The 16,445-nt window shown below is 47.0% G+C and overlaps 2 protein-coding genes across 4 annotated transcripts in view; one reads left to right on the top strand and one right to left on the bottom strand.

The window, feature by feature from the left end:
• Positions 1-5,902, bottom strand: part of LOC134220626 (protein tweety-2) — a 312,071-nt gene extending 306,169 nt beyond the window's left edge. For all 3 annotated transcript variants that reach the window (XM_062699725.1, XM_062699726.1, XM_062699727.1), the window contains exon 1: positions 4,632-5,902. In XM_062699725.1, coding sequence (XP_062555709.1) covers positions 4,632-4,751 — 120 coding nt within the window. In that variant the 5' untranslated portion in view covers positions 4,752-5,902. The remainder of the gene's footprint in view (positions 1-4,631) is intronic.
• A 103-nt stretch (positions 5,903-6,005) lies between these two features.
• On the top strand, positions 6,006-8,783 carry LOC134221521 (uncharacterized). Its single transcript, XM_062700712.1, has 3 exons — positions 6,006-6,066; positions 7,038-7,344; positions 7,397-8,783. The coding sequence occupies exons 1-3, from the start codon at positions 6,006-6,008 to the stop codon at positions 8,781-8,783; spliced, it is 1,755 nt and encodes a 584-aa protein (XP_062556696.1).
• Positions 8,784-16,445: the final 7,662 nt, after the last annotated feature.

The following is a 16,445-nucleotide window of genomic DNA, read 5'->3' as shown; positions in this document are numbered from 1 at the left end:
CGAACTTTGTTACAGACGTCATCTTTACAAATTTCAAAATTGTGCGATAAGAATATTTACAATGAGAGCACAGACAACGTAAGTTTTTTGAAAAAAGGACACTGTAGGGCATATTTTCAAGATTTTTCAAGCGAATTTGCACCAGGAGACACCAAACTACCAAAAATTAGGAGAATCGGTTGAAAACTAAAAAAATGGCAGCCACTCAAAGTGGCCTGAGGTCATATTGACCCCAGAGCACAGACAAAAGGTTAAAGAACGGGCATTCCAATTTAAAATTTTCAAAAATTTATTTGGATCCATTAAAACGAAGACAAATAACATTTTTTGAGTAAATTTGATACCAACCTGAACAGCTTCAGTTTTGGTATTTGCTTTGAACATTGCATCAATCATGTGATGCAATTGTTCATTTAGAAAATCAAAGTCGGAAGCGGATATGCTACCTGAGTCATCAGAACGAACGTGTTTTTCCGTTGAAGAATGGGTATGAAAATCATCCATCGTCGGTAAATTTTTAGAAATGAAGCGATGCTTGCTAGGTGGGTGTGATTGAAAAATTAGAATTCGACGAACTGCTCGTTTTCCGTCATCAATTTTGCACGGGAAGCCAATTTTTTTTTGCGTGAAGGGCATTACCAGAAATTGGATTTATGATTGCCCCCACAATTGGCACATTTAAATTTATTGGAATCTTCTCCCTCAGGACAGGCGTCCTTGGCGTGAGAGGTTCCACCACAAATCATGCATTTAGCATCCATGTGACAATGTTTGGTTCCATGACTCCCCTTTTGGCGCTTACGGCACTGGGTGGGGTTTTGGAAATTTCCCCCAGGCCTGCGGAAATGTTCCCATGTAACACGGACATGGGACATAATACAGGCCTTTTCCAAACTTTTCATATTATTTAGTTCACTTTTGTTAAAATGAACTAAATAAAATTCTTGAGAAATGCTCCTCTGGGAAGTACCAGAGTGAGTTTTTCATCTTAATCACTTGGACTGGTGAAATTCCAAGTAATTGAGAAATTTCAGTTTCAATCTCATCCAGTGATTTGTCATCACTAGGGAGACCTTTCAAAACGACTTTGAACAATCGCTCAGTTTTGTCGTCGAATGTGAAGAATTTGTGCCGCTTCTCAGTTAAATACTGATGAAGACGTTTGCGATCGTCAAAGGATCCCGGCAAAACGCGGCAGTCACCCTTCCTGGCAATCTGAAATGAAACCTTGATCCCCTGAAGGTTACTCAAAATCTCATTCCTAAAGCCAGAAAACTCTGCAACAGAACCACAATTGCGGAATCCTTTGCTTTTTGCATGGATCGAATCACCTGGGCTAGAGGTAGATTCGATTTGCTCAATTTCGTCATGAATCAAGTCGAACTGATTGGAGTTCGACTCAGTTCGATAGGAGAAGAAATAATGTCAACGTTAGATTCTGAAGTCTCCAGCTTCCTTCTATTTTTTCCGCGCTTGGGCAGGACGGTCTTGAAACCTTGTTTCTTTGAAGGAAGTGGAGAATTCAGAGACTCCCCCTTCCTCTTGTTTTTATTAATGCTCATTGCTGAGCGTGGAGACGTGACCTTCTAAGAGGTTTTTTCCCAGAACGGTGTCCCTGCAGGATTACCACCGCTTGTCGGAATTTTACTTCCGCAAACGGGTCCAACGTAAAACGAAGGCACGGGTCCTTGCAAAGATCGTAACGGGATCAGTGGGTACAAATAGCGCTGAGAAGCACTGTTGAAATTAAAATAGCTTCGGGTAGTATAAAAAACTTCCTTCCGCAAAGAGAGAAAAGAACCGCACAGTACGAAAGCACGATGCGGTCTGTCAAAACATCTCGTTATTCTTGTACCTCCTCGAGCATACTCGAACGATGAGTCGTTTTCGAGATCGAATCGAAAACCGTAATGCCAAACATGTTCGACTCGATAGAATTACGTTCGAATTGAGATGCGCAATGCCACCCCAGATGATTTGCTAAATTTTGAAGTAGATGTATGTGTGGGAATCTCGCGCTTACGCAATGGCCAAGGTAAAGGTCATGTATTTTTAGTCCGAATATCGTTCTTTCTCGAGTTGATCGGCATAGTGAACGGACGTAGGTCCCGAAGATAGTGGAAGCAAAATTGTACTAGTTGCTAGCCAATCGCAAGTTATATTGTTAGTAGAGAAAAAGCAAAAAGCTTCCAATATTCTAAATGTTAATTTATATTGCATCCCATAGTACTCTCGAGAACTATGGGATGCAATATAAATTTACATTTAGAATATTGGAAGCTTTTTGCTTTTTCTCTACTAACAATATAACTTGCGATTGGCTAGCAACTAGTACAATTTTGCTTCCACTATCTTCGGGACACTATCTTCAACCCCAAGTGGTTGAGGACGTGATAAAAGGCCCAAGTGCGCCTATTTATTTTTACTAGAAATGTGAGTTTTTGTAAGAGAGTTAGTGTTTCCTATTTTAATGTTCAATGTCTGTAGATTAACGAAAGGTCAAGTGTATTTGCCTACGAATCGGAATTCGGTGATTGAAATTGCTCGAGGTCAAGGTAAATGTTCGACACAAATATTCTAGTCCATGGGACCGAAATTTTAATGTTGTGTGTTATCGCTTGAAGGACCAAATATCCTTCAAGCGAAGGTGTTTCGTCCGTGTAGGTGTAGAGGGTTACGCACGTCGCGTGGCCTCTGGGAAGGTCCGAAGACTCGTCCGCTTGTAGCTGGTCTCGCGGCGGGTTAGCGATCAGGCCCCAGCGCATCTACGGGCCATCGGAAGTGACCACTACTTCCGGGGTGTCAGCCGATCGTCAATAGCCGGCCACACTCCATTATTGGCCTCGAAGCAGCACTCGCGAGTGAAAGAAACGGGTCCGCCAACGAGCTACCCTGGTGTGCACGTGTCGTAATTCGAGACACCCACCACTGACAGCATCGCATCGAGCAGCAGGTATCCTTCAGCGAAACATCACAAACAGGTCAGAGATCTCTATTTTTGCCTTTCTCGTACAACAAAGTTGTACCGAAAGGCTATCATTTCACTCCGAAAACGAACTTTTTATAGAAGCTTCTGAGACCCATAGTATTATATACCAATCGACTCAGCTCGACGAGCTGAGCACATGTCTGTCTGTCCGTGTGTATGTATGTGCGTATGTGTGTGCACAAAAGCTATAAAAAACATTAGACAATTTTTCGTATAGTAATCCTTAACCGATTTTCTCGCAACAAGTTTTATTCGACAGGGGACAAAGCCTCGTTGATCACTATTGAATTTCATAACGATCGGTCATTGCGTTTAAAAGTTGTGAAGAAAATTGTACATCGGACCATATAAACCCCATATAAGGTTGGTGTCTTAACTAAATGCGCGAAAGGCATCACCAACGCTAGGTGGATCATTCTGCGTTTTTGTATTACAAAATATTTAAATCCTTGACCACCGGTACCGCCCCAAGGGGGATTAGAATAATGGAGTCGCTCCCCATAGGCTAAATAAATAAAAAAGGGACTTGCCACAATCGAGAGTTGAACTCAATTACTTTGAAGGGTCGGTAAAGAAGAGCCGAACCCTGTAGCTTAAGCGATCTATTGAAACCAAAAATACATTTTTATTCCGCCCGCTCGAACTGTTGAACGAGGAGAGAAAAGCGATAACCGACTTTTTTTTAAATTTTTTCATGCGTTATTTTGACTCCCCGTTGACCATCCCATCTAACGATAGAGTTTGGAGAGTGTGAGGTGGTACGATTCGCCAGACTCGCCTTGAGGAGTCTCTCCGGGATACAAATCTTGCCTCTTCGCATGCAGGTGAAACTTTTTGCCTGCTTGGCGCTTAAGCGAAGTGGTTACTCCAACCGATTCGGACGGCGAAGCTAGCCGACCGTTATAACCCAACCAGCGACTGTTAGATTTCCCAACAATTCAGTATAAGAAAACCAAAATACAAATATAAGAACTGAGAAATTAGATTTTTATATAAAAAAATGTAAGCACAAAAATAAATATTGTATGAAAAGCTTGCAAATTTGTAAGGAATCATACAATATTTGTATAAGGAACTGACATTTTCGCATATGCCCAGTTCTTATACAAGTTTTGTTATACAGTTATACGGAATTGTTAGAAATTCTAAAAATCGGGTCTAAGCTTCGATGGCCGTATTCAAGAAACTAAAAACTAGTAACGAACTATTTTGAAAAATCAACATTAGTATTCACACGAAGAAGAAAACCACCGAGAATGTAAACATTCCCATACCGAAGAGTGTCCTGTCTCACTTGACACACCACTGCGCACGCCCATGGCAACGGGATCATCGACAGGAAAGTACACTACCACGTGCGCATCTGTATGGGTGGGTCTCATCCTCCCGGAATCGTCGTCATCTATTGCCACAATTCATCTACTAGGTACTGGCATCAACACTATGAATAGCGCAAAAAAAAAGCATCACCCAGATGAGGATGAAACCAGGAAGAGAATTTCGCCCTTTTGCCCCAGCATGGGGACGGTCCAGTGGAGATGCCTACACACCGTGTCGCATCCCTTTGTGAGTCCTGGCAAAAAATTATGTAATTTTCAAAGAAGAGACCCTGAGGGCGGAATGGGCGATGTACGGCACTTACCTCAATGTAGATGGAGCTGTTCGGGTTGAAGGTGTCATTTACCCGGTGCAAGGTGATGTTAATATGCGGCACCGAGTGCAGCAGTTCAACCAAAAACCCCGGCACTGCTGGTGGATCCATTTCGGCGGAAGTACAGACGCAGACCCACAGACAAGGTTTGACAGATTTTTTTTATTTGACGGAAGAATTACTTCGCGGCTCAGCACTTTCTTCTCACACTTCCGGTTGCGGTGGATGCTGCGGCGGCTCGAATTCGACGAAAAACACGCACACTCACTCCCAGGGTTATGGACTCACAGATCACAACATGGATTCCAATTTTCCGCTAAGGATTTTCCACCGAATGCAGCTTTTCCATGAAACGCACGCACACAGAACTCCACAGGAGCCTTTTCCAAGTGCTCAACTTGCCACTTTTCGCATTGATTTTCACCCCCGGTGATGCTCGGCTCGGCACTTGAAACTTCACACCCTTTTCCTCGACCAAGGTAGATGCAAACCCCTTTTTCTGCTTCACTGACTTCTACTTTTACGGGGGATGACAATCTTCTCCGCACGCACTGCTCTTCCTGTGAACTCGGGGATTCGTCGCTTGGCCCACCTTGTCGCGGGGAGGTTAAAGACCAGCAAGTGCACCCACCTTCGTCTGCTTTTTCTCTTACGATGGATTTCACTTCTTCAATTCGAGTGCTGTACGTGCCACCAAGTCGCGGCACTTTAATCGATACACCATACGACAACACACCCCTCGCGACCGCAGAACTACAACTCCACTGCAAACTCCAAGAACTACTCTCGGGAACGGCGCCACCGAGGAAAAATCAAAACACACACACCCAACTGCAGTCAGCAGCCCGATTTTCCCGTGCCTCTTCTATTTTTCCCCGTCTGAAATTTTCGTCACTTTCCAAATCCATTCACTTCTTCCGGGCTACGCGTGGCCAAAGCCATTTTACACAGAACCAACATTCCACTCTGAACCACTTTCAGTAGATTTCAAATTCAGTACTTTGTTACCCGCACTAAACACTGTCCTCACCAAACTCACATCGATGTCAGCATCGGCGGAGCCCACCTTCTTATGCAGCAAAAAAAAATCCAACTTTAAAGTTTTGTGGAGGTTGGTATGGCGCAGTCACCACCATCAACCATCAGCGCGACCCGATGACGATACTATGGCCAGGCTCGGCGACTCCGTAGCTCAAAACACACACGTTTTACTCCGACGAGTTCAACTTCGACTCTGACCAGCCAGCCAACTGAGCGAACGGCGGCAGGAGAACGATTGTAGATTCTTGCGTGTTATGCTGCCTCCCCCTTCTGGCTGGCTGGTGGGTTGGCTCGAATGTGGTGGTGCGTCTATGCTCTCTCGGGATGCGATGCTCAGCATATCCGAAGGAGAGCGAGGCCAGTGTTGGATACGCGATACGATTAAGTGAGGCCAAATATTATCTAAATGGATCTGTAATAGTAAATGCAGTTTGCATCTTCACGTTTAATTTCATTCCTCGACCTTGCTTGTGCGAATCTCAGTTTGAGTATTTTCCCCGAGCTTCAGTCAAAAACATGATTAGATTGCTGATACAAAAAACTTCAGCTGATTGGCAGATAAAAGTGAGGTTAAAAACGAAGGATCATTATTCGATAAATTGATGATTACGCGTTCTATGCACTGTGTCTTACGTTTAAAATGGAAGAAAATGTTTGATATTAAAAACCCTGCTTTGATTCTTACCATTGAAGTGATAAAAGAGCGTGAATTTTGATTCAAATTTCGAAATTTTTCGAAGCCTCACCTCACTTTTAATTGCCAATAGTCGGCCAACAGTCAGCTGTGCGAAATTAGGCAAATTGTACCCGAGATTCGTTCATTAAAATAAATATATTCCTTTCAAAAATTGTACCAGAACTGTGATAAATTTTGTAAAGGCTCAATTTTGTGTGACTTTTAGCTGTAAGCTTTTACTTAGTTTTAGCTTTAGCTTTAGTTAGCTTAGCTTTTAGCCCCACCAGCTTTTCCCAGCTCCCCAGCCTCCTAGCTCTCCTTAGCTCCCCAGCCCCCACCCTGTTCAGCTAGCTGTTGAAGCTGTTCCCACCTAGCTCCCCCACCAGCTTTTAGCTAGTTCAGCTTAGCTCAGCTAGCTCCCCAGCCCTTTTAGCCAGCCCTGTTTTTAGCCCTGTTCAGTTGTTTTTACCCTTAGCCCCAGTTAGCTTAGCTAGTTTTGCTTATTAGCCCCTTTTGCACACCCTTAGTTCCTGTTCCAGCTCCCCTGTCTCAGTTCACCTGTCTCACCCCAGTTCCCACCACCACCTCAGCCTCACCAGCCCTGTTCCAGCCTTTAGCCACTCCTAGTTCCTCAGCCCCTGTCTCAGCCTCTGTTCCCCACCTTTAGCTCCCACCCCCAGGCCCCAGCCTGTTCCCTGTTCCAGCCTTAGCCCCCACTCAGCCCCTGTTCAGCTCCCCACCTCAGCCCTGCTCCAGCCCCTCATCCCAGCCTCAGCCCACCCTGTTCCTCCAGCCTCCCAGCCACTGTTCCCCAGCCCCACCTGTTCCCACCCCAGCCTGTTCCCACTCCACCTCAGCCCTGTCTCAGCCCCAGCCCCAGCCCCCAGCTCCAACCCCTCAGCCTCACCTCCCTGTTCAGCCCCACCAGCCCCCTGCTTCCACCCTCTGTCTGCACCAGTTCCCTGTTCCACCCCCCACCTCAGCCCTGTCTGTTCCCTGTTCTCACCCCACCTGTGCCTCCCTGTTCCCCCACCCCCAGCTCCCTGTTCCAGCCTCCCACCTGTTCAGCCTCACTCCCCAGCCTCAGTTCCTGTTCCCCACCCCAGCCCGCCCAGCCTCACCCCTTCTCCTGTCTGTTCCCCACCCCTGTTCACCTGTTCAGTCTCCTGTTCCTGTTCTCACTGTTCCTGTCTCCTGTTCCTGTCCCTGTTCCTGTTCCACCCCTGTGCTCCCACCCCCTGTTCCTCACCCTGTCTCACTGTTCCTGTTCCCACCTGTTCCACCCCCTCAGCCTCAGTTCCCCACCAGCTCCCAGCCCACCCCTGTTCCCCCAGCCCCAGCCTCCCAGCCCCCACTCCCCACTGAAATTCCTCAGCCCCACCCCTGTTCCAGCCCACCTCTGCCCCAGCCCTGTTCCTGTTCAGCTCCCACCCAGCCCTGTTCCCACCAGCTCCTGTTCCACCTCCCACCCCTGTTCCTGCTCCCCAGCCCTGTTCCCACCCAGCTCCCACTCCTCAGCCTCAGCCCTGTTCCCAGCCCCCTGCACCTGTTCCCTGCTCCACCAGCCCCACCCAGCCCTGTTCTCCAGCTCCCAGCCCTGTTCCCTGTCTGTTCCTGTTCCACTCCTGTTCCAGCCCCCAGCCCTGCCCCACTCACCTCCCCACCTGTGCCCCACCTGTTCTGTTCCCCACCTCACTCAGCTCCAGCCACCAGCTCCCTGTCTCCAGCTCCCCACCACCCCCACTCCTGTTCCTGTTCCCATCCGCTCCTGTTCCACTCCCACCTGTTCCACCTGTCTCTGCTCCCAGCCTCCCACCTGCACCAACCCCAGCTGTTCACTCCCCAGCCTCTGTTCCCAGCCTCCCAGCCCCAGCCTCACTGTACTCCACCTGTTCCCAGCCTCTGCACCTGTTCTCCACTCCCAGCCTCAGCCTGTTCCCAGCCCCACCCCACTGTTCCACCTCACCCCAGCCCTGTTCAGTTCAGCTCTGTTCCCCCCTGTTCCCCACCCCAGCCCACCCCACCCACCCCACCAGCCCTGTTCCAGCCCCACCCCAGCTGTTCCTGTTCAGCTCCCTGTTCCACCTGTACCCACCTGTTCCCAGCCCCAGCTCCCTGTTCCCAGCCCCCTGTTCCCCCAGCCCCCACCACCTGTTCCTCAGCAATCAGCCCCACCCCACCCCCAGCCCTGTTCACTCCCCACCCACCCCTGTTCCCAGCCCACCCCACCCCACCAGCCCCCACCCACCCCTGTTCAGCTCCAGCTGTTCCCAGCCCTCACCTCAGCCTCAGCCCTGTTCCACCTGGTACCCCAGCCCCCACCAGCCTCACCCCAGCCTCAGCCCCCAGCCCAGCCTCCCAGCCTCAGCCCCACCTGTCCCCAGCTCCCAGCCCCAGCCCTGTTCATCCAGCTATTTTTAGCTTAGCCTCGTTAGCTTAGCTTCAGCTTCCCCAGCCTTTTAGCCTCCCTCAGCCTTTAGCTTAGCTTTAGTTAGCTTTTAGCTTAGCTTAGCTAGTTTAGCCCAGCTTTAGCTTAGCTTTAGCTTAGCTTTAGCTTAGCTTTAGCTTAGCTTTAGCTTAGCTTTAGCTTAGCTTTAGCTTAGCTTTAGCTTAGCTTTAGCTTAGCTTTAGCTTAGCTTTAGCTTAGCTTTAGCTTAGCTTTAGCTTAACGCTGCGTGTCGTTCCGATCGTCCAAAGTAAGATTCTCCTCAGTTTGGATGCCACCGGGCATTTATGCTGTGATTTTTGGACAGCAAAGGTTATTCATTAATGTTTGGAGAATCGTGTGTTAGTGCTGCGCGTCGTTCTGGTCCTCCCAAACCTCACAAACAATTTATACGCGTTTAAGCGTGTTCCTACTCGTTGTGCAGGTAGTTAGTTAGTTCTGCTTTGTGCGATAGTTTTAAACCATTGTGTAAAAAAATGACACGGTCGCATTGCTGATAATCTTTCCTGAGGTTTTTGTGGTGACGCAGAGGTAAAAACGTTCCTCAAATCGCAAAAATCACCTACTTATATTCCTTCCCTCTTCTTAACTGACTACAAGGACGTGACCGGCACCTTTATTGATCATTTGAATATTTGAGTCACTTACACACTGAGAAAACTTGAACAAACCCACCCAGTTAATCATTCAGTTGATTCTGGTCAATCACGCCTCTTCTTCTTCTTATTGGCATTACATCCTCACGCTGGGACAGAGTCGCCTCGCAGCTTAGTGTTCATTAAGCACTTCCACAGTTATTAACTACGAGGTTTATACTTTTATGCCCAGGGAAGTCGAGACAATTTCCAATCCGAAAATTGTCAAGACCGGCACCGGGAATCGAACCCAGCCACCCTCAGTATGGTCTTGCTTTGTAGCCGCGCGTCTTACCACACGGCTGAGTCAAAAATAGTCAATCACGTAGTAACAACCGTAGATATGTCTAGTCAGTCAAAGTGGTTGTAGAACAAAAGGTCGAAGGACAAAATGTCGAAGCTCAAAAAGTCGAAGGTCAAAAGGACAAGAGGTGGAAGGGTTAAAAGGTCGAACGTACAGAAAGTCGAAACCAAAAATCTGAGTAAAAACGTCGAATGGACAAAATGTCTAAGGTTCAAAAGGTCTAAAGGATAAAAGATTAAAGCAAAAAATCTGTGTCAAAAGGTTGAAGGATCAAAAGGTCGAAGGATCAAAAGGTCGAAACAAAAAATCTTAATCATAAGGTCGAAGAACAAAAGGTCGAAAAGACGAAACGTCGACAGAACAAAAGATAGAACTAACGGTTGTAGGACGAAAGGTCGTAGGTCAAAACGCCGAAGCTTAAAAAATCGAAGGGTTAAAAGGTAAGATGGGATAAGAGATCAAAATTATAAAAAAATAAGGCAAACTGTCGAGTATTAAACAACCATTCTTTTGCACATTTATGTTTGTTTATGTTTCTCCTGATCATATTTAATCGTGTAACAAATATTTTGGCAATAAATTTCCTAAAGCCATTAACTAGATTAACAACAAAATGAATCTTTCACTCTATCATCAGCTTACGCGCTATCTCCCTGAATTCGTTGAGGCAACCAAAGCTTTAAGATTGCTCCCGGGAACTCACGAGAATCTCCACGGACCTCATTCAGCCAAGCACAGTGCAGAGCAACTTTATCCTGTTAAAAGAAGTTCAAGGCTTTACAGAGTTTTATAAAAGCACTCAAAATAGAGAAGAAAACTAAGGATGAAGGAGGATGCTTAGTTATGGTTGGCATGAGGCAGAAGGAGAGGGGGTGTGCTTTACTGCGAACGTATAATACAGATACGAATCAGCAGAATCTAAAATGCAAATTCCTATTGTGGGTTAATTTGATTCTCGTGCGATTCGCCAGCCTGCGTAGTTCGGTATGATTAAACAAGAAAAAGATTTTTAGACACCATTTTGTGAAATCTCAAAACTATATAAAAATTGTATAACCTTGAGAAGTTAAAAACAAACGAAATGTGAAAAACATAAGGCAAATTATTATATTTTGTAAAATTACGACCAAAAATAGTTTTTCCAGATTAAAGTTTTGCTAAAGATGCGCTTGTGTGCACCTTAGCAGGTGAAAAAAACTCCTGTTACTGGAAGGTAAGACCAGAATTGTGCTTAATGTGTTCCAATTTAGTATGTGAAAACTATTCGCTTGACCAGGTGAAACCCGCTGGTCATCGCGGGTGCTTGTGTGGGGTGGATTTGGCGGTGAACAATTTGGTCCGGCGTTACCCTAGTTGGACCGAGACACCCTAGTGCCGCATCGCCTATCACCTTAAAAGTTTCTTCTCTCGTATACGTTACGCAACACGACCCGTCACGTGAAAGCTCCTACGATTTATCAACGATACATGAGTCATCGCACGAATCACTCGCAAAGCTTTCGTTCGAGTGCACCGAAGTGAAGCCAAAATTGTTGTGTGAGTGAGTCATCATCATCGTCAACGCTGTATGTGGGTAGTAGTCGGTAGCTTGACAAGACGTTTTATCCGGAATTGAAGCTTTGGCGCCAAGCATTACGGCATTCGTGTGCGCCTGGATATAGTTGACCTCAAGCCTTTCGTCGAGGGATGGTAACGGTTTTTATGATTTGCCGATTCGTCAATCGGTGGGACAACCATTTGTTTTGATGTAAATAAGAACGAATATAATGAATAATTGGGGGCAGCAGGGACTATGTCCAAGGGCTTGACGATCCCTCCCAGGCCATCTGCGAGTTATGGCGCCTGCCTAGGATGTGGTGGGGTTTGACAGTGGGCCCTGTTAAACCTCTATAAAAAGCTACATGTATCCGCAAGTAGGCTCCGCCAAAGCGACCGTGTGCCGCTAAAAGCGCACAAGCCCATGTCCTGGTGTTAGGTGGGACGCTAAACAGCCCTGACACGACGGCCCCACGACGAGACAGGAGGTTTGCGTAGGCTTAATAAGCCGCCTTTAAAAACAATCATTATGAATGACAATCGGCAACGACCTAGGCGACGAATAAAGGATAACGATTGGAAGCTTGGAACATGGAACTACATGTCGCTAGGTTTCGCAGGTTGCGACAGGATGATCTACGATGAATTACATCCCCGCAACTTCGACGTCGTAGCGCTGCAGGAAATCTGCTGGACAGGACAGAAAGTGTGGAAAAGCCCGCTTCGAGCGGCCCCCTTCTACCAGAGCTGTGGCACCATCAACGAGCTGGGAACCGGCTTCATAGTGCTAGGAAAGATGCGCCAACGCGTGATTGGGTGGCAGCCAATCAACGCAAGGATGTGCAAGCTGAGGATAAAAGGCCGATTTTTCAACTATAGCATCATCAAACACGAAGGGAAACCAGACGAAGAGAAAGAAGCGCTCTATGCACAGCTGGAGCAGACATACGATGGATGCCCACTGCGGGACGTCAAAATCGACATGACATGAACGCTCAGGTAGGAAGGGAGGAAGGAGGAGGAGCATACCATATCGAACGACAACGGCCAACGATGCATAAATTTTGCAGCCTCCCGCAGAATGGTAATCCGAAGCACTTTCTTCCTCCGCAAGAATATCCACAAGGCCACATGGAAATCAACTAATCAAGTAACGGAAAACCAAATCGACCACGTTCTAATCGACGGTTAATTCTTCTCCAACATCACGAACGTCCACACTCACCGCAGTGCGAATATTGAATCCGACCACTACCTCGTTGCAGTATGTCTGCCCTAAAGCTCTCGACGGTGTACAACACGCGTCGGAGCCGTCTGCTGCGGCTGAGCATTGGGCGGCTACAAGACGGTAGACTAGCCCAATACTACGCGCAGCAGCTGGAAGTGGAACTCCCAACGGAATGGATAAATTTTCGATCCGCCATTGGAAAGACCGCAACCATTGCACTAGACACGGTGGCTCCGGATCAGAAAAACGACTGGTATTACGGCGAAGTTAGTTGAGTTGAGCAGTTAGTTGAGGAGAAGAATGCAGCATGGGCGAGATTGCTGCAACACCGCACGAGGGGGAACGAGGCACGATACAAACGGGCGCGGAACAGACCAAACTCGATTTTTCGGAGGAAACAGCGCCAGTAGGAAGATCGAGACCTCGAAGAGACGGAGAAACTGTACCGCGCTAATAACGCACGAAAGTTCTATGAGAAGTTGACCCGTTCACGTAAGGGCCACGTGCCACAGCCCGATATGTTCAAGGACATAAACGGGAACCTTCTTACGAACGAGCGTGAGGTGATCCAAAGGTGGCGGCAGCACTACGAAGAGCACCTGAATGGTGATATGGCAGACAACGGTGGCGGTATGGGAATGAACCTAGGAGCACGCGCGCAGGACATGCGACTTCCGGCTCCGGATCTCCAAGAAATCCAGGAGGAGATCGGCCGGCTGAAAAACAACAAAGCCCCTGGAGTTGACCAACTACCACGAGAGCAGTTTAAGCACGGTGGTGAGGCACTGGCTAGAGCGCTGCACTGGGTGATTACCAAGGTTTGGGAGGATGAGGTTCTGCCGCAGGAGTGGATGGAAAGTGTCGTGTGTCCCATCTACAAAAAGGGCGATAAGCTGGATTGTAGCAACTACCGCGCATTCACATTGCTGAACGCCGCCTACAAGGTACTCTCCCAAATTTTATGCCGCCGACTAACACCAATTGCAAGAAAGTTCGTGGGACCTGGGGCAGTACCAGGCGGGATTTATGGGTGAACGCTCTACCACAGACCAGGTGTTCGCCATACGTCAGGTGTAGCGTCAAATTGCAGTGGACTGTAACTGTGGTTGGGTGCTCCGGGGTGGAGCGCGAATCCATAGCTGCCTTCATGCAGCGTATCCGCCAACGAGTGCTGGTTCCCCATTGAAACCAGCCTGATGGGAACTGTCTTAATGCAGCGACCGGCGGACCAGCGACGAATGCCAAACAATTGCCAAGAAAATTACTAATAACTCTTTTGCGGCAGCTGGCGGACCGAGGGAGCTCCAGGCAAGAATCCAAAACACACACACGAGACTTTTCTAGAACATTATTTTACTCTTCTTCTTCTTATTTAGCTGCAGCTCCACGCTGATGCCGGCCGGCTTCGGCTAGGCTCTAATACTGTTGCCGGTGTCGGTTCGACTCTGCTGCGGCTGGTCTAGGCTGGTCTGTTTTTCTTCGATCTTCTTCTCCTTCTGCTGCTGTTGATCGTTGCGAAAAAACTGATCAATGGTGCTAGGTTGCACCATGGTTTTATTCAAAATTGTTCTGCGTTGACCGCAGACGATGGCGATGGTTGCGCATGGAGGCGTGGCTTGTTTCTTCAGTTCGCTGGATTACGGACTGAACATCAGGTATTGCAGAAATGCCGCGAATACAACGTGCCCACACATCATCTTTTTATCGACTTCAAAGCCGCATATGATACAATCGATTGGGACCAGCTACGGCAGCTAATGCACGAAAACGGATTTCCGGATAAACTGATACGGTTGATCAAGGGATGGATCGGGTGATGTGCGTAGTTCGAGTTTCAGGGGCATTCTCGAGTCCCTTCGAAACGCGCAGATGGTTACGGCAAAGTGTTGGTCTTTCGTGTCTGCTATTCAACATCGCTATGAAGGGCAGGGATTATTACGATTTTCACGAAGTCCGTCCAGACGACATTGATATCATGGCACGTAACTTTGAGAGGATGGAGGAAGCCTACATCAGACTGAAAAGCGAAGCTAAACGGATTGGACTAGTCATCAACACGTCGAAGACGAAGTACATGATAGGAAGAGGCTCAAGAGAGGTCAATGTAAGCCACCCACCACGAGTTTCTATCGGTGGTGACGAAATCGAGGTGGTTGAAGAATTCGTGTACTTGGGTTCACTGGTGACCGCCGATAACGATACCAGCAGAGAAATTCGGAGACGCATCATGGCAGGAAACCGTACGTACTTTGGACTCCGCAAAACGCTCCGATCGAATAGAGTTCGCCGCCGTACCAACCTTACTGTCTACAAAACGCTTATAAGACCGGTAGTTCTCTACGGACACGAGACCTGGACGATGCTCGTGGAGGACCAACGCGCACTCGGAGTTTTTGAAAGGAAAGTGCTGCGTACCGTCTATGGTGGGGTACAGATGGCGAACGGTACGTGGAGGAGGCGAATCAACCACGAGTTACATCAGCTGTTGGGAGAACCATCCATCGTTCACACCGCGAAAATCGGAAGACTGCGGTGGGTCGGGCACGTAGCCAGAATGTTGGACAATAATCCGGTGAAAATGGTTATGGATTCGACGGGAACAAGAAGGCGAGATGCACAGCGGGCAAGGTGCAATCGATCAGGTGGAGGCCTTAGTCTGGTAATTAATAAAATAATATAATGAATAAGTTTTCATTATTAGAAACCCTAACGTTACGCTGTGAAGAAGGGAGGCGACTATTTTGTCCGGTAATTTTTTACCGATGATACGGAGCGTAACAATGTGGTTCACACATGATCTTCCAATGCGGAGTCTTGCCTGCTGTCGTGTCTGTTTTCTGCTGTATCTGATCTAGAATAACTTTTCACAGTCCTTTGAGAACAATGCACAGTAACATGGTGCCTCGCCAATTGTTTTCCTTTTTCGTGAGCTTCACTGAGATACAGCGTGAACAGTCGCGGTGTCTCAGATATTGAACAATAGGTTCGACCCTGAGAGCCTTGTGCCAAAGCCAGAGCCAAAAACGAACTTTTTATAGGAGGCCCGGAGACCCATAGTGTTATATATCGATCGACTCAGCCCGACGAATTGAGGTGATGTCTGTGTGTGTGTATGTGTGTGCGCAAAATTTCTCACTCATTTTTCAGGCACTTATCCTTAATCGATTTGCTCACAACAAGTTGTATTCGACGCAGAATACTGCCTCATTGTTTCCTATTGAAAATTGGCCATATCGGACTATGGGCTCTAAAGTTTGGCCAAAATACTATTTTTATAACACACAAGAAAGGCTCCATCACCGCTAGGTGAATTAATCTAGGTTTTTTTTATTCTAGATTAAGTTCAACACCATGTGTCCCTTATGAGTTTAATTACAGTTTAATTCTCCAAATGAGCCTAAGCCATTTGAAATTTATTTTTCTAGATGCCTGTCTTAGGACAGTAGGTATCGTTCAAAAATGTACCAAAGCATACTGTTGCAATAAATATAATTCCTTCTTCATATTCGATTTCTTGTTTTTACAGTTAACTGGCAACATTAAAAAACGTGTTTCCACCCAAGAGAATTTGGTACACTCTCCGAGAAAACTCTTCTCTCCTCTATCTCTCCCTCTCTATCTCTCGCATGCTATTTTAAGAAGCTCAGAGGATAAGGAAAACACATTGAAGTCAGATATGCATTCATTCACAGGGACTAACACTGTTACATTGGTAACTTCTAAGAATATTGACTTCCAAGCTCATGAACCAATGACGTTATGATAAAACTATCATTGATAATTTTCGATCAAAACTGAATTAATGATTTGTCTAATTCATATACCTTACCCATTGAGAGAGATTGAGAGGAATACGTTTTGCCTTCCCTACAAAAATAAGAGCCAGCTTCATTGACGTCTTGGTAGCGATTTAAACTCCAAAATGCACCTTTCCCTCTC

Source organism: Armigeres subalbatus, chromosome 3 (assembly GCF_024139115.2).
Source record: "Armigeres subalbatus isolate Guangzhou_Male chromosome 3, GZ_Asu_2, whole genome shotgun sequence".
NCBI lineage: Eukaryota > Metazoa > Arthropoda > Insecta > Diptera > Culicidae > Armigeres > Armigeres subalbatus.
Note: the sequence above shows the minus strand (reverse complement) of the source record. Positions and strands in the feature narration are given on the sequence as shown.

Coding starts and splice junctions, on each gene's coding strand:
- LOC134221521 (XM_062700712.1), top strand. CDS start 6,006: ATGCGATGCTCAGCATATCCGAAGGAGAGCGAGGCCAGTGTTGGATAC. Junction 6,067..7,037: donor TGGATACGCGATACGATTAA/GTGAGGCCAAAT, acceptor TCCCACCCCCAG/GCCCCAGCCTGTTCCCTGTT. Junction 7,345..7,396: donor CCACCCCCCACCTCAGCCCT/GTCTGTTCCCTG, acceptor CCCCACCCCCAG/CTCCCTGTTCCAGCCTCCCA.